This window comes from Solanum stenotomum, chromosome 7 (assembly GCF_019186545.1).
Source record: "Solanum stenotomum isolate F172 chromosome 7, ASM1918654v1, whole genome shotgun sequence".
Taxonomy (NCBI): Eukaryota; Viridiplantae; Streptophyta; class Magnoliopsida; order Solanales; family Solanaceae; genus Solanum; species Solanum stenotomum.
The window spans coordinates 12546185-12569146 of record NC_064288.1 but is presented as its reverse complement, the minus strand read 5'-3'; the positions used below and the strand labels follow the sequence as shown (position 1 = coordinate 12569146).

Genomic DNA, 22962 nt, shown 5'->3' with positions numbered 1-22962 from the left:
ATTTATTTCTCATTATTTTTTTCATGTATGTCTTATATTATTAACTTAGTTTATTTTGATATTATGAAAATTATATATTTTATCTCAATTAAATTTGAAAGTAGAAAAATCAATATGTAAATATATTTTTTTAACCGCGCGAGGCACGGATGGTAACATATTATTTGTGAAACAACAAATAAATAAGAATAGGTAAGACAAAGACTCACATTCTTTAATTAAGTGCAAAATTTACCTCTAATTACAATTACTGATAAATATTATTATTAGTATCTTTTTTCTCACTAACTCATTCTCAATTTAAAAGAAGGTTCCCCATAATTTTCCAATTTATTATTATAAAAAAATATTATGTAAATTCAATAAGATCTTATTATCGCGCGCGAAGCACAAACCTATTTACTAGTTGATATGAAAATTCTGAAGGATTCAAAATGTTTAAAACATATACAAGTTTTTTAAAAAATTGTATATAATCCTCATTGAATTAAAATTATTAATATTGTTATACTAGAAATCTTCTTGATGAATATTTATTGACGTAGAGTATAAAAATGACTTTATTTATTCTTAATCTTTCATATTGTTATGCAAGCTAATGACTTGAATTGAAATTCTAAAAGGGTTTTCAAAAATAATAGATTATCTATTAAAATGAGAATCTTGTAGAATTTAGATTATTTTTTCAATATCAAATCAACACTTATGATTTTAATATCGATTTAATTTGATTTAGCAAATTGACATGATTAATCAATTTTCTTTAAACACTCCTAATTATAGGACTATTTCAAAGAGCAGTAGGATAAAAGAAAATGAGAAAGAAGATTAAAAAAAAAGGAAACGAAAGGACATAGTGGAAACTAAAAAGAAAAAAAGAGAAAATAGTTTGTATTTAATTGAGAGTGATTATGCTTAATTAGTGAGAGATAGTTTAATAAATATAAATTTATGATAAAAATATTTTATCTTGAGTGTTTCTTCTTTTCTTTTCTTTTCTTCTTTTGAAAAAAGTGTTTCTGTAGTAAAATAAGAGGAAAATACAAGAATACTTAAACAATATAGGGAGACAAAATAGTGATGGAAGGTATAAAGTAGAGTCTTATTTTAATCTCTTCAATTGTGACCTTCTTAAGGGTAAAGAATACCCTTTTATAGGATGTAAAATTCATCCGTTTACAATGTTAAGCAAAATACGTTAGAAGATCTTTAAGTGGTACATTAAATGGGGCATTACCTTAGGTGTAGATTGAAAAGAAACATCCACACAATTAAATGGATTTGTAACACTCCCCCTTAGATGTTTATAGATAATGTGTCTCGTTAGAACCTTATTAGGAAAAATTCAGTGGGAAAAATCCTAGTGAAGGAAAAAGACTACACATATCTTGTAATACGTCTCGAGTGTTGCCTCATTAAAAACCTTACCAGGATAATTCAATGGGACAAAATCTTGGTTAAGGTAAAAAGAGTACAACGCGTATTTTACTCCCCCTGATGAAACTTTATTTGATATCTCGAAGACGATGCATTCCAATCTTATATCTTGACTTCTCAAATGTTGATGTTGGCAATGCCTTAGTGAATAAATCTACAAGATTATCACTCGAACGAATATGTTGAACATTTATCTCACCATTTTGTTGAATATCATGTGTGGAAATTTTTTTAGGTGAAATATGCTTTGTTTGGTCTCCTTTGATATATCCTCCCTTTAATTGAGCTATGCAAGCAACAATATCTTCATACAATATTGTTGGAGTCTTTGTTTGCACAGAAAGGCCGCATAATTGCAAAATGTGTTGAGTCATTGATCTCAACCATACACACTCTCGACTGGCTTCATGAATGGCTATTATCTCTGCATGATTTGAAGAAGTAGCAACTATTGTTTTCTTCATCGAACGCCATGATATAGTTGTACCTCCATATGTGAATAAATAGCCTGTTTGAGATTGTGATTTATGTGGGTCAGGCAAATAGCCAGCACCTGCATAATCGATCAATTTTGACATGGATGCATTAGAATACAACAATCTCATATCAATTGTTCCTTGAAGATATCTGAATATATGATTAACACCTTTCCAATGTCTTCTTGTTGGACATGAGCTGAATCTCGCCAATAAACTTACTGTGAAATAAATATTTGATCGGGTATTATTAGCAAGGTACATTAGTGCCCTAGTAGCACTGAGATATGGAGTTTCATCACCAAGAAGCTCTTTATCCTTTTCTTGAGGTCGGAATGAATCTTTATTTATGTCAAGAGATCTCACAACCATCGGGGTAATCAATGGGTGTGATTTATCCATGTAAAATCGCTTCAAAACCTTTTCAGTATATGTTGATTGATGGATAAATTTTTCATTTGTCAAATGTTCAATCTGAAGGCCAAGACAAAATTTTGTCTTACCAAGATCTTTCATTTCAAATTCTTTCTTCAAACACTCAACAACTTTTGAAAGCTCTTCAAGAGTTCCAATGATGTTCAACTCATCAACATAAACAATTATTATTACAAATTCAAATTTTGACCTTCATATAAAAATACAAGGACAAATAGGGTCATTCTTATACCCTTCATTTAGCAAGTATTCGCTAAGACGATTATACCACATTCACCCTGATTGTTTCAACCCATATAAGAATTTTTGAAGCTTTATTGAACAATTTTCTTTTGAATTTTTATATGCTTCAGGCACTTTGAGTGCTTCAGGAATTTTCATAAAAATATTGTGGTCTAGTAGTGAGCCATATAAATAGGTTGTGACAACGTCCATTAGATGCATTTCAAGCTTTTCATGAACTGTCATATTTCTTAGATACCTGAAGGTAATTGCATCTACCATAGGAGAATATGTCTCCTCATAATCAATGCCATGCCTTTGCGAAAATTCTTGTGCCACAAGTCGTTCTTTATATCTTACTACTTCACCATTTCATTGAGTTTTCACACAAAAATCCACTTGTACCCAATTGGCTTGACACATTCAGGTGTTCGGACTATTGGTCCAAAAACTTCACATTTTTCAAGTGAAGTCAATTTTGTTTGAATTGCTTCCTTTCATTTTGACCAATCATTTCTCTGTCTACATTCATTGACAGATCTTGGTTCTAAATCCTCATCTTGTTGCATTATTTTAACTGCAACATTATAGGCAAAAATATTATCTATTACAATATTATTTTGATTCCACCTTTTTCTTGTCGAGACATAATTTATAGAGATTTCCTTATTCTCATTATTTTCAGGTACATGAACCTCCTCTGTGGTGTCATCATTTCTTATGTATCGGAGCTCTTCATGAGAAATTGCCTTTATAGTATGATCATCTTGATCATTTATTTCTTTCCTTTTTCGAGGATTTTTATCCTTGGAACCAAATGGTCTACCACGTTTTAAGCGTGGTCCAGACTCTTTTGCCTTAACATTTTGTCCTATCGGGATATCAACTCAAACTTGAGCATTAGCAGCTGGGATGTATGATTTAGTAACCCGTGGAAGGTTAGTAAATACATCCGTCAATTGATTTGCAATATTCTGCAAATAAATTATCTTTTGAACTTCTTGCTCACATTGATTTGTTCGAGGATCTAAATGAGACAGTGAAAGTGAATTCCAATCTATCTCATTTCCCAATTGCTTTTGTTCTTCATCAAAATGACAATCAGCAAATCTTGCAGTAAATAAATCTCCAGTTCTAGGTTCTAAATATTTTATAATAGAACGAGATTCATACCTAACATATATTCCCAAAATTTTTTGGGGACCCATCTTTGTGCATTGTGGTGGAGCAATTGGAGCATATACCGCACAACCAAAGATTCTAAGATGGAAAATGTTTGGCTCCTGACCAAAAAATAATTGCAATGGGAAGATGTCATGATAACTGGTTGGCATTATGCGCACAAGTGCCGCTGCATGCAAAATAGCATGTAACATGCAACTTGGCCTCATCAACAATGGTCTAGCTATCAATTGAAGACATTTAATCAATGACTCTGCTAAACCATTTTGAGTATGAACATGTGCAACAGGATATTCAACTGTTATTTCAGTGGACAAACAATAATCATTAAATGCCTGAGATGTAAACTCGTCAGCATTATCAAGACGAATTGTTTTTATTGCATAATCTGAAAATTATATTTTTAACCTTATTATTTGAGCCAACAACCTCGCAAAAGCCATATTGCGAGTTGACAATAAGCACACATATGACCATCTTATAGATGCATCTATCAAGATCATATAATATTTAAATGGTTCACATGCAGGGTGAATAGGTCCACATATATCACCTTGTATCTGTTCCAGAAATATAGGGGATTCCACCCCAACCTTAGCCATTGATGGTTTGATAACCAACTTTCCTTGTGAACAAGCAAAACAAGAGAATTCCTTTGATTGAAGAACATTTTGGTTCTTCAAAGTATGCCCATGTGAATTCTCAATTATTCTGCTCATCATATAACCGGGATGACCCAACCGGTCATGCCAAATGATAATCATTAGAACCAATAAACCTTTTGTTTACTACATCATGTGATTCAACTGTACCAATATTTGTATGGTACAACCCAGAAGAAAGTGCAAATAATTTTTCATGCACCGTTTTCTTCTCCGCATTTATCATAGTGATATAAAGGTATTCCACCGTTCCTTCATTTGCAATCTCAACATGATAGTCATTTTGGCAAATAACCTTGAAACTTAAAAAGTTTCTTTGAGATTTACTATAATACAATGCATTATTAATTATCAATAATGTTCCTCGAGGTAGTAATAAGGTCGCTCTTCTAGAGCCCTCAATCAATTTTTTACTACCGAATATTGTATTAACATATGCCTTTTTTATAATCGAATGAGAGAAATATTTCTCATCTTTTAGGACTGTATGAGTTGTGACACTGTCCAGGAGGCACATATCTCCATTACTCATCTTGGATCCAACTGAAGACTCTGAAAATTTTATTTATCTTCATAAGAATAAAAATACATAATAAGAAGTACGAAACTTAACAAAGGAAAATTTAAATACATGAACTTAAGTAAGACATTAAAAACACATAACAACATTGTTCATTTCCCAATTTAATTATCAATCTTTAGTTGCAATCCTCAAAAAAGTCCTCAGCTTCTAGATGAGTAATATTATCGAGCCCATCAAAAGCATCATCTTTCAATGCTAAATTCACCTCAACATTCTCATCATATTTGTGAGAAGACCCTGCCTGAACATCATCTTTGAGAGTCAAATGTGACTCTACTCGAGCATTAGAAGAGGAGGCACCTCCTTTATTTCCTTTCTTTTTAAAGGAATTTGATACAGCCTGACAAAATGCTCAGGTGTCCGATATTCATTTTTCCAATGATCTTTAAGGCCACAACGATGACAGTGATCACTCTTTCCTTTAGAAGGATTATTTTGAGAACTCATATTGTTTTCTCTTTTGTTATGACCACCACCTCTATGATTATTATATCGTCTTTTGCCTTTGCCACGCCCGCACATATTATCATGGCTCCTATTATTTTGTCTTATTTCAGACTGGTCGTGTGCTTTTATCCTGTGTGCCTCCGATATTGGAGCACTTTCAGTGGGACGACCTTCATGATTTTTCATTAAAAGGTCATTATGTTGCTTTGCCATTAGAAGACATGAGATTAATTCAAAGTATTTTTTAAAACCCTTTTCACGGTATTGCTGCTGTAATATCATATTGGAGGCATGAAAAATAGTTTGTGTCTTTTCCAACATGTCCTCATATTTTATAACTTCCCCACATAATTTTAATTGGGAAGTGATTCTAAAAACAACAGAGTTATACTCAATTATGATTTTATAATCTTGAAATCGTAAGTTCATCCACTCATAACGAGCCCTTGGCAATACCGTTGCCTTGAGGTGGTCATACCTCCCTTTCAAGCCTATCCATAATTCAAGTGGATCTTTCACGATTAAGTATTCAACCTTCAGACTTTCATCAAGATGACGACGAAGGAAAATCACAGCTTTCGCTTTATCTTGACTTGATGTTTTATTTCTTTCGATTATGCTATCACCAAGACCCTTAGCGGTAATGTGAATTTCATCATCAAGTACCATGACAAATAGTTTTTTCTAGAAATGTCAAGTGCCACACATGATGAAAACTATCATGAAATAGTTGAGTTAATAACATGATTTTGATTTCTTTATGATAAAATGTAAATTAATGTTTCAAATGATTAAGAATTAGTATAAAATATAGCATATGCATGGACATGAAATGTTACAAAATCATGTAAACTCATAAAGTATGAAATGGTAAATTTAATATATATTCTAATTATTTTACAATATTTATTATTAGTTCAATAGTTATTAACGCCAAAGTTCAATAAGATTTTCAAATCATATTTAATATAATACTATTCTTCTTCTTTATGACACACCAATATACTTATCATAATGTATGAAAATACTTACGAGTTATTTTAACTAGCATGCTATCAAATTACTTAGTAATTAATTTAGAGTTATAAGTTAGTAGCATATAAATAACATAACAATATAAACCTGAAACGTATTGATTATTATGCTAGTAAAGTATCATAATAATAGCTAAATCAAGTTATATACGCAATATTTAAATTATAGATCAAAGATTTATGCAAGTCCAACATATAAATGTATACTGACTCTAAATGAAAATTGATTAACTTTTAGGAAAAAAAGATAATACCGAATTAAGTAGGTCTCAATTGGTTAGAGTCTTGTGCTAATAACATGTTGTAAAATAAGAGAAAAATATAAGAATCCTTAAGCAATATAGGGAGACAAAATAGTGATGAAAGGTATAACGTAGAGTTTTATTTTAATCTCTTCAATTGTGTCCTTCTTAAGGGTAAAGAATACCCTTTTATAGGATGTAAAATTCATCCGTTTACAATGTTAAACAAAATACTTTAGAAGATCTTTAAGTGATACATTAAATGGGATATTACGTTAGGTGTAGATTGAAAAGAAACATCCAGACATTTAAATGAATTTGTAACAGCTTCTATTTTTTAAAATTATAACTTATTTCTCAATAACAAAAAAGCCCTTTCGGCTTAAAAAAACATGTTCTTATTAGCCAAACAACTCAAAAAAGAAGATATATATACTATTATTTAAAAAAAAAAATACTTTTTAGTCTCCAAGAACTTTGACCTATTTTTTTATTTGGTTTAATATATCAAATGACCTTTTAAACTTATCTGTAAATTTCATTTAGATATTTGAATTGCGCCTTCACATGATCTAGTGTTCGTATGAGGTATTTATGATTCAAATTTTGACAATTTTTTTGAGCTTGTCCTCAAGTAATTGTTATATAAATAAGTTAATTATTTAAAGTAAATCATCTCATTAATTATATACATATTAGCATCAATAAGCCACATAACTTCATGTGTGTTCTAATTAAAATAGATATATATATATAATTAAATAAGATAAATTATTTTATGTGATTGATTTAACTATATAATAGATACTTAAAAAATTAGTATACATACAAAAGTCTGTTTATAAAATTTAAATAAAGATATATATATAAATTAAAATTGAAAAAAAGAAGAAGAATTCATTCTTAAAACTTTTTGCAACTGGCTACTGTAGTGGAGAATAGAACTCCAAGCGTATTTCCATTCACAGCCGTCCGATTCTTTGTTGGACGTATCCTGACCGTTATGCTTCCCTTTTCCTGGTCAACATCATGGATTCCCTCGTTTTTTCTTTTTCACCACGGAATTCAAATATATATTAAATATAGTTTATAATTCTTCCCTACTCTCATCTTCATAAAAAAATCCTTCACTCGCGATATAATAATGCCACGTCATCCTTGAACATTTTTACACCGTCAATTTCGTGGATTGAACCTTTTTAGCGCGTGGAAAGTTCATAGCAGAGAAAAACGAAACGCTCACCGTATTAAAGGAAGGAGACCAAGCCTCTAGCCTTTGGGTACTTTGCTTTGAAGAATTATCTCAGTTGGGCGGAAGAAGAAGAATTATAGAAGTGTGATCATAATGTCTGCTAGCGGCGGCGCCGGAGATGAAGATAAGAAGCCTAATGATCAGATGGTTCATATCAATCTCAAGGTTAAGGGTCAGGTATAAACATTTATCGTCGTTTTAATTTTTTGTATGTATGGTATTCTAATATTTTTACTTTGTGTTGCTGTACATGTATGCGCTCATATGGACTACTATTTTCGTGTTCAGGATAGTGTTTTTTGTGATTAGGTTTAGTTTTTAAAAATAATTGAATGGGGAACGTTTTGTTTGTCTCGGCATGTATGAGAAAACTGCGATTTCATGGTTTGCGTTTGGCATAATACATGAATAGGCTCTTTAATTTAAATTCAACTATATCTATGCACTCTAACTTTGATGTGTATAAGTAGATAAACTTCTATAAAGTTTGAATAAGTAACACTCGTCATTAATGACATAATACATGTAGGATACCATGTAAGATGTCGAGTAGGACCGATATTGTCATGTAGGATATCAAGTAGCACATGTGTGTTTATTTATTCAATTCTATACAAATTTAAGTGTACTTGTTTATATTCAAAGTTGGAGAGGCCAAGTTAAAGGGCATGCTTATGTATTATGCCTTTGTATTTTGTTAATAACTCCTAGTAGTCATGAAATCATAGTATTTATAGATGATGAAGTTCTACTAATGCATGATTTCTTTCAATTTGCATGTGATTTGTTGATGCATAATCATCAAGTTAATCGGATTGGTCAATTTTCATGTTTTTGTATGCATTCGTGAGTGAACTGTGCACTGTAACAGTGATTTTCATAACGAGTTCACATAGATTGGTTTGGGTGGAATCTTTGTTGTAGACACAAAATTGAGCCATACCTGGCTGCTACTTTTTTATTGGGTTTGAAAACTCGGGAAGTTTGGTAGAAGTTCTGGCATTATGGGAAGTTTATTACAAATCAATAAACTCTTGAGAATGAATTTTTTTTAGATGTTTAATAAAGATCTTACAAAAATTAATACTTTGTAGATCACAACTTACTGTACATAAATGGATAAATGCAGATTGAATTATCCTGTCTTGCCTCTTTACCATTGTATTCTTGTTTTGATAATGTTTGACAATTGTCATGAATATAACTTATAAGCATGACTTGGAATGAATAATCAGCTGTTTGGGAAGTGATCCAAACCTCAATGTAATTGGATTATTTGTCTTACAGTTGCTATTGGGTCAGTGATTCCCTACACTTTCTTTTTACTTTGGCGTACCTTGAATCTGTAACATTGGCATATGCATGAAACCAAATTTATATTGGTTTTTCAAAAATTGAAACCTGTAAGTTATAAAAAAAAACATGTTTTTGGGTAGTTTAGTTTGTTTGGCGTAATTTGGGTATATCTACATCTTTTTTCTTTTGACAATAAATAATAAATTTTTTGTTGGGTTCGAAAGGGTGATTAGGGCATCATGCGGAAGCTTACAATTGCAAATCATAAGATGATAAATTAGACGACACATAAAGTTATGCTAAAAGAAATATATTATTGTAGGATATGACCAATTGGCCTACATAATTAAAAACTAATAAAAAAACATAGAAACTGTAGAGAGAAAATCTCCCCATAAACAAAACTCTTAAAGAACTACATTGTGGATGCTATTGTTCTTGTGTTAGAAGAAAACAAACCTATATTTATATAGCCCTAAAACCTTTTCTTACTAGAAAAGGAGTCCTAAAGGATAGAATAAATCAAATATAAAATAATATTATATTTTCCTTTCAGGAAAAGTAAAAATATTTATGATAATGTTTTGTCTTTTCTTTAAGGAAAAATAAATCTTAAATTATGGTAAGAAAATCAGAGCAAAACCCTAACAATTTTCTGCCTTCACCTTTTCTCTTCTTCCTTGTTGGTTCTAATTATGTTCCATTTTATGCTGATGAATTTCAGGTATTGGCAAATTGTCAAATATTATTTATCTGCTCTATTTTATTTTCATCTTTGTTCACTATACATTGTAAGCTGCATAATTAAGTAACATACATGTGTTATTGCCTTAGTTATACGGTTTTTTGATTTCCATCTAAGAAATGATTGATTCTACAGCATGAGAACATATCCCTTTGATGTGGGAAGGTTGCAGTTATTAATTGGACATGTCAATAGGATGCTAGGGATGGAAGTGTGGTATTCTAGGTGTGGGTAGTACTGGTAGCTTGAGTGAGGCCACGATGAAGAAAAGTGATTGTTTTCCTGTAGAGATAACCAGAAGAGGGGATTTAGTATGGCAGAAGACATATCTTATGCTCTGTATGTTCTGTGATAACATGAATACTATTTGGTATCTTTTGGCCTTTTTTTTGGTGAAGTCCAGCGAACAACCTTAGTGAAAGATACAGTCCCTCAATGACTCTATGAACGAAAACATGCATCCCAACTTTAACATGATCAAGGATAATGTGTTATCACTGAATGGCTGAATGCAATTCCATACATAATGCAACTCCATCCATTAGTTAATATGGAATAAGAGGGAAAAGAAGAACAAGAAACACCCTCCATGTATCAATATTATTGTTGCAAACTTTTTGGTGGTCTTCTGGTATCCTCATTAGTGTCATTGGTACAGGCAAACTCTATGCATTGTATGTTCAGTATTATTTACGCTGGAAAGTGTTGCCTCCTTCTGCTGTACATCCTCTTGGGCTGGATAAATAGCTTAAACACTTTTTGATACTATGTTCATGGTTAAAAGTTCTTGAGGTGGAACAAGTGTTGTCACTGTTTTGCTTGTGTAAGATTAACCTAGCATCTTTGCAAAGATCAGTGATTGCTTGAAGCTTCCTAGCTCAAATGTGACAGATGATTACAGTCTAATTACATATAGTGTATTATAGCTTGAGGCCTCTGCCTCTGTGGTACCTGCACCCATGCGTAAAATAGACTTTACTCTTCAGTTGACTTAACTTTGGTTCTTCATGTTTCTGTAGTTTACTGAGCTAGTTTTTTTGTGACATCTTCTTTGTATTGTGTTTTTAGACAACTTTTGTCCTAGTTTCTGTCCTCCCTTGACCCAAAAAAGGTGGAAGACATAGTTTGACTAAGAAGATGGAGTTGAGGGGCCATTTTCATATAGAATTGTGTATCTTTTCTCATTGGTACTCAACATCAATTATTACATGCAGGATGGGAATGAAGTGTTTTTCAGGATCAAGCGTAGCACACAGATGCGCAAGCTCATGAATGCTTATTGTGACCGGCAGTCAGTGGACATGAACTCAATTGCATTCTTATTTGATGGGCGCAGGCTTAGGGCAGAGCAAACTCCTGATGAGGTATTGAAACGTTTCACACTTGTATTGCTTTTACCAATGTTGTATGTTTTATCTCACATTCTTTTCTTCAATTGTTGAAATAGCTGGAGATGGAGGAGGGTGATGAAATCGATGCAATGCTACATCAAACTGGAGGCAGCGATGCTGGATGCTTTACTTGTTTCTCTAATTTTTAACTTGGTTTATGTCAGTAGATTGTTTAGGGTGATACTTCCAGAGTGTTGGTACTACTCCCTCATCTGCTCTAAGATGGGTAAATTTATGAATGTTTAGATTTCAGTATTAGATGATGTCTCTACTAAATGGTTCCCTTACCATCGCATTTATTAAAGTTTAAGCTCACTTTGCCTAATAATATTTCATACCCTATGGTTGATTGGATGTGCTTGGAAAGCCACGAGTCGAGACAAACACTGAGTCGATGACTAATGAAGCAGTAACCTAGGCGTGAGACGCTTACAGTTAAGAGTCCCTCTCTAAAATCATATGTCAAAACGGATAAATAAAATTTAGTCTATCATTTTAAAGGTAGGTCACCCGCTCATATGAAGGTATATCTCTTTTTTCAACAATAAATATGAGTTGTTACAAATTTAGTAGTTTGAATTTGGAAATATTTTATAGTTGATTTGTTATTATCTAGTACTATTTTTTAGTATCTTTAGTAGTTTGAATTTGTCATGTACTCCATGTCCTTAATTACTTGTCCACATTTGAATTGACACACTAATTAAAAAAATAATGATTGACATAATAAGTTTACTCTCTCCATTTCAAATTAATTGAATTTTTGAAACATTTTTCATTTTTCAAATTAACTTAATTGTTCAATTTTCAAGATTACTTTTAGAATGTTCTTCCAATTTTATCCTTCATTAGTTAGTATTGGAATTAATTATTAATTAATGTTTAGTTAATTTTAATCATAAATTTGACAATAATTAATAAGAATAAAAATGAAAAGTTATGCATAACTTATGTCTTAATCTTCTTTTCTTAAAGAGTGTGAAACACCTCAACAATTCAATTAATTTGAAATGGAGGGAGTATCATTTTACCCCTATTAATTATGAAGTGGATGAATTAAAAATTTAAGATTTTCAAGAAATTTTATCTTTTTCTATATAATTAATTGAAGGTATAATAAGTTTAAAAAATTGTTCTTTCTTAATTTGTCAAAATGAATAAATAAAAAAAAAACAAGTAAAAAAGGAAAATTAGACACGTAATTAGGGATACAATTTTAGAAAGATAAATTTCTTTTGTTAGTTTATGTGAGTTTATTGCAACTTCTGGCATTTGTATTAATATTTGGTTTGATTTTTAAGTTCCACTTCATTTTACTTAATTTTTTATTGCATAATAATTATATATATATATATATATATATTGCGATAACATGTTTGTATATTGCAACCATTTCTTCAACATTTCATCTTAATTAAATACTATAAAAATGCTTCCTGAAATTCAATTTGAAATGGAGGGAATATTAAACTTTTCTTCGTATCTTCTTTTTAGTATTATTTTTCTTCTATAAATTAAATGCATCAATATCTCCCTTTTCAATTGTTTTGTTTGTCTACTCATATTCGTACTTATTCAAGTAGTAAGGTATTGTCAAATTGTTTTGTTCATTAATTTTATTTTGATACTTTTTCTTGGTCACAAACTTCAATTTTTTTTTATAAAATAATAATTATAAAAAAAAACTATAAAACAATTTGATCAACTAAGGCAGAACGTCTATATTTTAAAATATTTTTAATGAAAAAACTAATAGGGTGAGATCATAATTGGGCGAATTGCAATTGTAATATTTAAGGTAAGTGCTTCAAATCCTAGGTTTGAATCTTGAGGTGCAGTTCTATCTCTTTCAATTATATGTCTGAATTTCATGGTTAATCTGAGGTGGGTCCATCAGTCACAATTAGGGGTGTTCACGGGTCGGTTTAGATCGGTTATTGATCAAAACCAAAACCAAACCAACTTAATCGGTTTTAAAATGATCAAAATCAAACCAAACCAAATATAATATACATTTATCGGTTTGGTGGTTATCGATTTTGGTTTGGTTTGGTTATTCGGTTATTAACCATACACAAAAATAAAAGAAATAATTCATTCAAAATGTGAAAAAAGTGACAACAATCCATTCAAAACGAAAAATAGTTAGAATGACTTAACTACTGAACTTTCAATCACTAAATTTAGTAAACAATAAAGCTTTAAAATTTACTAAGGAAGAGACAATAACATTTTCAGTCCCACAAAAAATTATCATAGACACTCATATACAGGAAATCAATAAGATAAATGCTTTCATCTTGGGCATTTTTGCTTTCAATAAGTAAATTGTATAGAAATTTTAATGAAAAAATATATAAGATCTTTAAAGTTGTTTATAAAAATAATATATTAAGTATTTATATTAATAAAATATATGTAAATAATTTATCGGTTCGGTTCGGTTATTTCTTCGGTTTTTTCGAATAAAACCATAACCAAACCAAATACTATCGATTTTCAAAAATCTGAAACCAAACCAAACCAAACCCAAATAAAATTGGTTTTATTTTATCGGTTTGGTTCGGTTTTTCGGTTTGGATCGGTTTTTATCCAAACTGTGAACACTCCTAGTCACAATTTAACATTTTAATATTTAATGTAAATTTTTTTGTTACTCTTAAAGAAATCATCTATAGCCCCACAAATGGTCCATGAATATTTCGAACTACAATTTTTTTTAAAAAACTGTTTCTTTCTTAAAAACTTTGTACGAAAGTTAAATAGTGTTACATAAATTGAGACAAAGATTAATAAACAAAAGTTCAAAGTAAAAGAAGATGTATTTGGTAGATTAATTTAAGGGTGGCATTGGGCTGGGCAATCGGTCTGGTTCACTAACATAATGCGGCTGCTCTGTGTCTGGGTTGGATATCAGGTTGGGGTTATCGGGTCCTACCAATCTGAGTTTTATTGGGCTTGATGTAACTTGTACAGTTGTACAGTTTCAGGCCATATTGATTCGAGTTTCAACTAAATTTTTTTTTATATACATTTTAAATATTTTTTTAGTAATTCATGAATGTTAAATATAATTTTAAACCCTATATATACGATGTAATCATTTTAATTTTTTATTTTCTTTTTGGATCCCCACCCATAATATAAGGTACAAAAACATGATATGTGACTTTCATGTTGATTCATCACCTACAAGCTCTTTATGCACAATCTTAAATTAATCTAAAAGTGTCAACTGGGTCGAATCATTCTAGAATCAAATCGGATTTGATAGTAGCTCGGACTGAACCAACCCAAGACTTATGGGCCGTGACGTGTCGGTTCACCTTGAAGATCTGAACCGGCTGAGCAAAAACCTCCACCCAATATAATTGAAGTCGGTTGATCTAATACTATTTGTGATTTGATTAGTCTCAAATGTTTAAGTTTTATTTTATTATATATTAAATATTGAATCCCATTGATATTGAAAGAGATCAAATTTATATATATATAAAAGAGGAACATAGACAAGGTGATGTGACACCTCTCTATGACCTCCATTCATTTTTTTTAAATTTAATTTTGGATTTTTAATGTCTAAATATTTTAATTAATGTTTTATTCTTTATCTATAATCATTTGTAATTAATTTATTAAATTTATTGGTAAAAACAATCAACCCTCCCTTCACCCACGTCTAAGATCATGACCAATTTTTCAACTTTTCATCTTCTCTTTTAATTATTATTTATACTCTTTTATGACATTAATTTTTTTTTTCTCAGAATCAATTGTGGAGATGAAGTCATTATCTCCTTTCATTGTTACTATAAATCTAAAATCTCTAACTATTTATGTCATGGAGAAATTTTTTTTGTTCACTAATTGCTTCCCTTTGGGACTGCTTAGGCCGTTTTCAGGTACCATTTTATTTTGTATCATACTTTCATCTTTATCATTTTAGATGACTATAGTTTTCAATTGTTTTGTTATTTTGTGTCACAATTTCATCATTATCATTTAGATGATTATATTTTTGATTGGTTTGCTATTTTATAGATTCTTGAATTTATTTTGAACAAAATATTATATTTGTAATTTTGTATAATTGTGTTTTTCATTTTATCATGTTATCTTATTATATTGTTTTATTCTTGTATTTATTTCTATTCCAATGTTGTTTTTTATTTAAATTTTGATTTCTATATTGATGAATTAAATTTCATCTCATGCTATTTTAACATCAATGTGTAGAATATAATCTTTTCTAATTTATAATATATTATGTTGGGGATTATCACAATATGCATTATTCTACTTTTTATATAAATGTGGATTTTAGGGGTAAGTACAAAAAAATGATGATTATTGATAGAGTAATAACCTATTTTTCCTATTGACATTTTAATAGTTTTAGTTAATGATAAAGGTCATGCACAATTTTTCTTGATATTTTGTTTGTTTACAATTTATCCTTACTTCTCTTTTAATATCATTCTTTATTTGGACTTCAATTTCTCAATTGATAAGCTAATTGAAATTCATCTTAATTTTTTTTAAAAAAAATTAATCTACATTCAAACATTTTACCTTATCTAATTTAAGATTCTATTGTGAGATTTGTCAAAATATGTGCTATTGAACTTTCCTATGAATATGAAATGATAAGACATAAGTTAAAAGATTCATCGTCTTATATCTCATTTTTATTATTGATAATTTAGTAGCTTCTTTGTATCCATAAAAATGTCTCTCTCTATATATGGTAAAGTTAGGTATAGAAGATCGGTAAGGTGAGACATCACTTGGGTCATAATTTATAATTTCATATTCATTTATTTTTTAAATTCTTTTCCTTTTCTTATTTATATCTCTAGATTTTTTTAAAAATCTTTGGCATAAAAAATTTAAAAATGTATGTTACAAATTATTCCTTATAAATTTTAAATAACACTAAAGTTTATACCCATAATGACTTGAGCCTTTTTCAGTTTATTTTTTTAATTTATTTTTTATCATATTTTAGGTGCTTACAATCTTACAAATTCCCAAAAAAATTGAAGAAGTCTTAACGGTTTCTTCTACAACTAATTGTTATTAAATTAAAATTTATTCTTTCTTAATTCTGAATTGGTGTTATATCATTATGATTCTTGAATATGCTTTATTCTTACTATTTTCATTCTTTTACAGAAATATTTTATATATTATAATGATTCATGATATGATAAATTAGGCATGCAAAAGAATTAAATTAATTAATCAAATATTGTCAGTTGGTTAGCAAATTGGGAAGAGTAGTTCACGCTACTAATCATTTACAGGCAATGAAATTAGGAGGAAGGTAACTCTCTCTCTATATATAAAACTTAAAATCATTTGAATCATTTCAATGGTGTGATTTCTAAAAATGTGTCGATATGGTAATAAAACTTAAAATCATTTGAATTTTAATAATGCTCCCGACTCCCGAGAGTCATTTAGAAGAAATTTGGAAAGAGGAGAATGACTATGTGGATTTTTTTATATTTATAATTGTTTGTCACTATATTGATTTTATTTTCTATACACATGCTTATGTTGTTGATTAATCGCAGTGTGATGACTTTTCTTCATGATATATGATAGAAAAACATTGTAAAAATATTCTTATATAGGATCTTAATATTTTTCTTTTATTTAAAACAGTTTCTTTAAGGCGGAGGTTCCGAGGCTATTAATTGTGTATTTTTTATTTATTTTTTTTGTATTTACTTCTTCAACAAGATCATTAATAATTGCATTTGCATCAGAAAATAACATATTATAAGCATTTATTTTATTTATCACTTAAAGTGTATACTTTTTTTTACCTGATAACTAAGTGATTTTTATACTTATTATTGTATCATAATTCTAGAAAAGAACACATTTAGATGGATAAAAGTATATTAACGTTCAATTAATATTACTACTTCAATATAAAAGAATATAGGTACGAGATATTTTAATTGTGTCAATTTAAGGAATTGTTTCCTTTTTCGATTAAGCTAATACCTCAGGAAGAAATTTAAAATATAGTTAAAGTGAGTTAGAATTTAATATTTAATTTATTTGAATTTGAAGATTGAAATTAAAATACTATTTTAAAAAATTATGAATCTAATATCTTTTCGCACCGTGTGAAGCACGGCCATGTTTACTAGTATGTAATAACTATAGTAGCTTTGTGGCATCTTTCATCAAAGAAATGACTATTTTCGTTGCGTCCAACTCCTTTTCTACGTATATATAGTATCTATATATGTTCGAGTGAAACTATTATGTGTTTTAGAAAGCTACTTCATTCAATTTCTTCAGCTCATTTCGTTCAACTCCTCCGGTGTTGATTTTAAATCTAAGATAGCAAAATTGTTAAGAATTTTCAAATTCTCTCAAAATTCATTTTGAAATAATGCGAGACTTGATATAAACCCAATGTGTAAATTCATAAAACTCACGAACTCTCTCAGTAATGGTCTAAATGCTACAAAAATCAAAAAAATGAAAATGACATTTAGCTTTCTAGGGAAGGAGCAGTAAAAATGACATTCTTTTTTTGATGAATTTCCAATCTATGATGCTTTTCACTAAAGTAACATAATTAAGTTTTCTAACATAAAAATTGCAAAACTTTCACCCTAATAACATAAAAATCACTACTACTGAAAAATTCATCTTTCAATTGATCGGTGATATATAATGTCATAATTATGTGATCATCTATCTATTTTAAGTTGGAATAACTATAATTAAATCACTAACTGTTTTTCAAAAATATTATGTACAATGTTAGAAATTAAGAAATAAAATTGTTAATTTTATAGTTACACCTAAAGATCTGATTCTCAATGATAATGTTTCGACAACCTCTATATTTGTATGACGGAGTTGATGCAATTGGTGGTGGTTCTAGCCATGCTAATTAAATTAGTAGTAGTATTAGTAGCTAAGATAGAAAAAAAGACAGTTAAAAGGAGGGCGGGGGGGGGGGGGGGGGGGNGCGGGATATATATTTACTATTATTTTCTTGTTATCTTCGATTTTATTATTGTTGTTGTCTAATTTGCTTTGATTATCATATTATTGATTATTGTTACTATACACTTTTCTCCATTTTATTCTATATGGCCTTCCACTTCATTTTTTTTTCATTTTTAAAAATGATTTTGTTATTCTCAACTTGCGTCAAAGGTCTATTAGAAACAGTCTTCGTACCTTCATATTATCCGAATCAACTCCTTAAATGATCAAAATTACTCAAATGATACCTAAAGAATTATTTAAACCTAGTACTCCCTCCATTTCAAATTAATTGAAGGAGGATATGATATGGAGGGATATATATTTACTATTATTTTCTTGTTATCTTCGATTTTATTATTGTTGTTGTCTAATTTGCTTTGATTATCATATTATTGATAGTTGTTACTACACTTTTCTCCATTTTATTCTACATGGCCTTCCGATCCACTTCATTTTTTTTTCATTTTTAAAAATGATTTTGTTATTCTCAACTTGAGTCAAAGGTCTATTAGCAACAGGCTTTGTACCTTCATATTATCATAATCAACTCCTTAAATGATCAGAATTACTCAAATAAAACCTAAAGAATTATTTAAACCTAGTACTCCCTCCATTTCAAATTAATTGAATTGTTGAGACATTTTTCATTTTTCAAATTAACTTAATTATTCCAATTTCAAGACTACTTTTAGAATTTTCTTCCAATTTTACCCTTTATTAATTAGTATTGGAATTAGTTATTAATTAATGTATAGTTATTATAATCATAAATTTTATAATAATCAATGAGGATAAAAATGGAAAATTATGCCTAATTTATGTCTTAATCTTCTTTTCTTAAAAGGTGTGAAACATCTCAACAATTTAATTGATTTGAAAGGGAAGGAATAGTACATAAGAAAAGAGAACATTTTATCATTTCCCGCCGCAATTTTGGTATTTTAATTTTCATGTGACCAATAATTTTCTTTAGCCAATTTTAACATTTTACTTTCATGTGACCAATAATAGTTTTCTTCATGGCTAGAAATAAATGCGCATGCATATTAGGTAATTTTATATAGATATCAATGTTATTAGGGTTTTATTTAGTATTTGGGATTGAGTGTTATTTAGACACTTCACTAACAATAGAGTCAATTGAGGTAATTAAAATTAACAAGTAACAAATTAATTAAATCTTGGCTGTTATTGTGACCAAAATTCAATTTGAGCTTTCAAATCCTTAGCAACGTTATACTAATTAACTAGAATTTTCCTCTGAAATATGACTATGAAAGTTAAAAATTGAAAGTTGAAACTATATAATATGATAAAATGTTATCGACTTACTATTCTAAGTTTACCTATGATTATTAGATAGATAAGAGAAAACATCGATAAATCAAGCTCCGTAGGAATGAACTAATAATAGAATTGTGCAATAACTATAGCACCAATGTTTTATACATAGAATTGTAGATAAATGTAAAGTATATATTATTACCTTAACTTTAAATTTTATGCAAATCAATGTAGTGTATCTACATGTCTGTTTAAATTTAAATTATACACTTATTTTTTAGCGATAACACTACTTATAAGAGTTTTTTTCCCCAAATGAATAATGAATTCATATCTTGAACGTCATCAAATCACCGTTCACTTAGGTCTTAACCATATCTAAATATTCTTTCTTAGTAAGAACTTATATATATATATANGTCACATGATTGTGATTATCAACAATATAACATACCCTTTTTGAAGTAGGATGATAATAATTCACTTATATATAGGTAAAATAAATTGAAGTGTCATGATCGACTTTTACTAATATATGTATTCTTATTCTTTAGCTAAAACACTACTTGTAGGGGAACATATAGTGAGTCACTCCAACTTGTATTTTGCTTGGATATGTGCTCTTTAACTAATCTATTTTTTGCGTTATCCAACAACTCAATTCTCGGATGGGTGCAAATTTGAAATTACCGTGCAGGTAAAGAATTTTTTTTTACTATTAATATAAAGAGTTATACTGTATTGACATGATGGGTTAAAAAAGCAAACGAGTTCAATTATAAATATAGGATAAAATGAAAGCCACGTTACTACAAGTATAATGGATATAAGTATTGACACATTACTATCTTTTTGCTTCCTTTTTTTTTTATGACTTCTACAATTTTAATATTGTAGGTGCTTAATATCTAAGCAGCTCGGCTGAGAAAGGAGAAAGATTACAGAATTGTACTAAGAAAATTCTTAGACTTTTTTTATCTGTGGTCAGCTATCTAAAGGTTAATATGAATTTTTGGCGCATTGAACAGTCATTGTCAATGACGGAGCCAAAAGCTTTTATTAAGAGATACAAAATAGAAAAATTTAAAAACGAAATGATTACAAGAGGATAAATCGGAGGCCAACCAAAGGAAAGACTAATGCTTTAATTTATGCTTTGTTGTCATTTATAACAAGTAATTCCTTCCCATTTTCCCCTACTCCATCTAGCTTTTTAAAATTTTCTTGTGCATTTTAGGTAAAAAATAATTTCGAAGAAAAAAACAAAAAATAATATCTTCTTGATATCTTAAAAAAAGTCACTTATTTTGGAGAATATTACAAAAGCTAAAATATCATTTAAAAAGAAATTAAATGAAGAAAATATAAGATTGTATCTTCACAAAATGAAAATTTCATAAAAGTCACAAGTTGATTTCCTCTAAATAAGAAAAGATAATAAGAAGAAAACAATACCATAACTAAGCTAAGGATTAAAATGTTACTACAATTACATATTACCTAGGTAAGTAATTATACAAATGGTAGAAAAATTCAATTGAATGAAGATGACATTTAGTTGTCCAAAAAAGGAGCCTTTAAAAATGACATTTTGCAATAAAAACATGCAAAAAAGTATACCTTTACTACAATATAAAAGAGGGGTATTTTGTTAAGCTTGGATAATTCTACAATATTAAGAAAGAGTAGAACTCTTCCACTACCAAGAAGAGTTGTTGCATGCTCGTCACCTTCAGTGACTCAAAGAATTCACTTATTTTCTGTTCATCACCTTTGCAATGGCCATCACAGATAGTTTATGCGGTATTCTTCTTCCATATCTCTAGACTGTAGCTGTAATTCTTGTCCATAAACTCATTAGATTTTTAAATTTTTTTATTGCAGGAAATATAATGACGTTATTTGTCACTGCAACTATAGTTGTATGTGTTCAATGCCAATTGATAATGGAAACACCTTATAATGCGGTTGTTTCTAAAGATGGGACCGGAAATTTCAACACAATTGCTGGAGCAATATTGGCGACCCTGATCACAATGTCAAACCATTCTTCATAAAAATCAAGAAAGACACGTATCAGAAATATATTAGAATTTATAAAAAGAAGACTAATATAGTCTTGATCGGAGAAGGGATGGATACTACGATAATAATGGGTAATAGAAGTTTTGTTGACGGCAACAAAACGATACCGCAACCGTTGGTAAGTCCCTTTCTCTATATATACATGAATTTTAGTATTAATTTTGATGAATTATAACTGTTTCTTTCTTATTTAATTTGTAGGGGTTCTTGGTAATGGTTTCACAGCGGCCAAGACTTAACTTTTAGGAATAGTGCCGGACCTATGAAGCATTGGGCAGTGGCATTAAGAGTTGAAGCAGATTCGGTGTCCTTTTATAAATATTGATTCAACGGGTATCAAGACACTTTGTATGTGAAAAGGCAACATCAATTTTATCGTGATTGTGAAATCTATGGCACAATAGATTTCATATGTGGTGACGCGACGGCCCTGTTCCAAAATTATTTAATTGTAGCATGCGTTCCATTGTTCAAGCAATATAACACAATTACTGCACAACAAAGAGAACATGGGGATTCTACGTCTGGAATAGTGCTTCAAAATTGCTCTATAACGGCAAGCCAACATTTGAGCAATGTCACCACGTATTTTGGTCAGCCATGGGGAAAGTTCTCTCGGACAATGATAATGAAATGTTATATCGATAACTTGATAGATCCTAGAGGATGGGTTGAATGGATTGAATCGTTCGTTGTTAGTCACTGGCCATATTATCTGGAGTACAAGAATAGAGAGCCGGGTGTTGTTAGAAAGGGACGTGTGACATGGGCATCCGTCACAACGGATCCTAATATTGCACTAAATTTTACGATTAGGAATTTTATAAATGGTGATCAGTGGATTACCGCCAATATCCCTCATTACCTAGGGTTATCTTGAAATAAATTGTACTCATGTGTTCCTAGTAATCAGATTATGAAAATAGTGCTACTATGTACACGTTTTGTTTTTTGTTTCAAATGAATATTGATTATCTAATTTGACCTCAAGTAATTTATCGTTGTCATTGTCCAACTAATCGACTGACCATTAAATCACCAAAGTGACATACTTATGGACACTAATCGAACCTAATTTTATTCTGCCACCTTCAATAGAAATATTGTGTAGCATAAACGCAAATGAATTTTTTGGACTATCCTTTGTATATCTCTCAATTTTG

At 29.7% G+C, this 22962-nt stretch overlaps 2 protein-coding genes and 1 pseudogene across 2 annotated transcripts; 2 read left to right on the top strand and 1 right to left on the bottom strand.

Moving 5' to 3' along the window:
* Nucleotides 1-1505: 1505 nt before the first annotated feature.
* On the bottom strand, nt 1506-2285 carry LOC125869657 (secreted RxLR effector protein 161-like). The gene has a single exon (XM_049550112.1). The coding sequence runs from the start codon at nt 2283-2285 to the stop codon at nt 1506-1508; it is 780 nt and encodes a 259-aa protein (XP_049406069.1).
* A 5702-nt stretch (nt 2286-7987) lies between these two features.
* LOC125870259 (small ubiquitin-related modifier 1-like) lies at nt 7988-11662 on the top strand. Its single transcript, XM_049550648.1, has 3 exons — nt 7988-8149; nt 11228-11377; nt 11461-11662. Exons 1-3 carry the CDS (start codon nt 8066-8068, stop codon nt 11551-11553), a joined length of 327 nt encoding a protein of 108 aa, XP_049406605.1. The 5' UTR covers nt 7988-8065; the 3' UTR covers nt 11554-11662.
* A 9830-nt stretch (nt 11663-21492) lies between these two features.
* Nucleotides 21493-22679, top strand: LOC125871892 (pectinesterase-like; annotated as a pseudogene).
* The last annotated feature ends 283 nt before the right edge of the window (nt 22680-22962 follow it).

Excerpts from the sequence above, each read along its gene's own strand:
- LOC125869657 (XM_049550112.1), bottom strand. The coding sequence starts at position 2,285 with ATGGTTGTGAGATCTCTTGACATAAATAAAGATTCATTCCGACCTCAA.
- LOC125870259 (XM_049550648.1), top strand. The coding sequence starts at position 8,066 with ATGTCTGCTAGCGGCGGCGCCGGAGATGAAGATAAGAAGCCTAATGAT. Across the intron at positions 8,150-11,227 it reads ATCTCAAGGTTAAGGGTCAG|GATGGGAATGAAGTGTTTTT; the intron begins GTATAAACATTT and ends TATTACATGCAG. Across the intron at positions 11,378-11,460 it reads CAGAGCAAACTCCTGATGAG|CTGGAGATGGAGGAGGGTGA; the intron begins GTATTGAAACGT and ends TTGTTGAAATAG.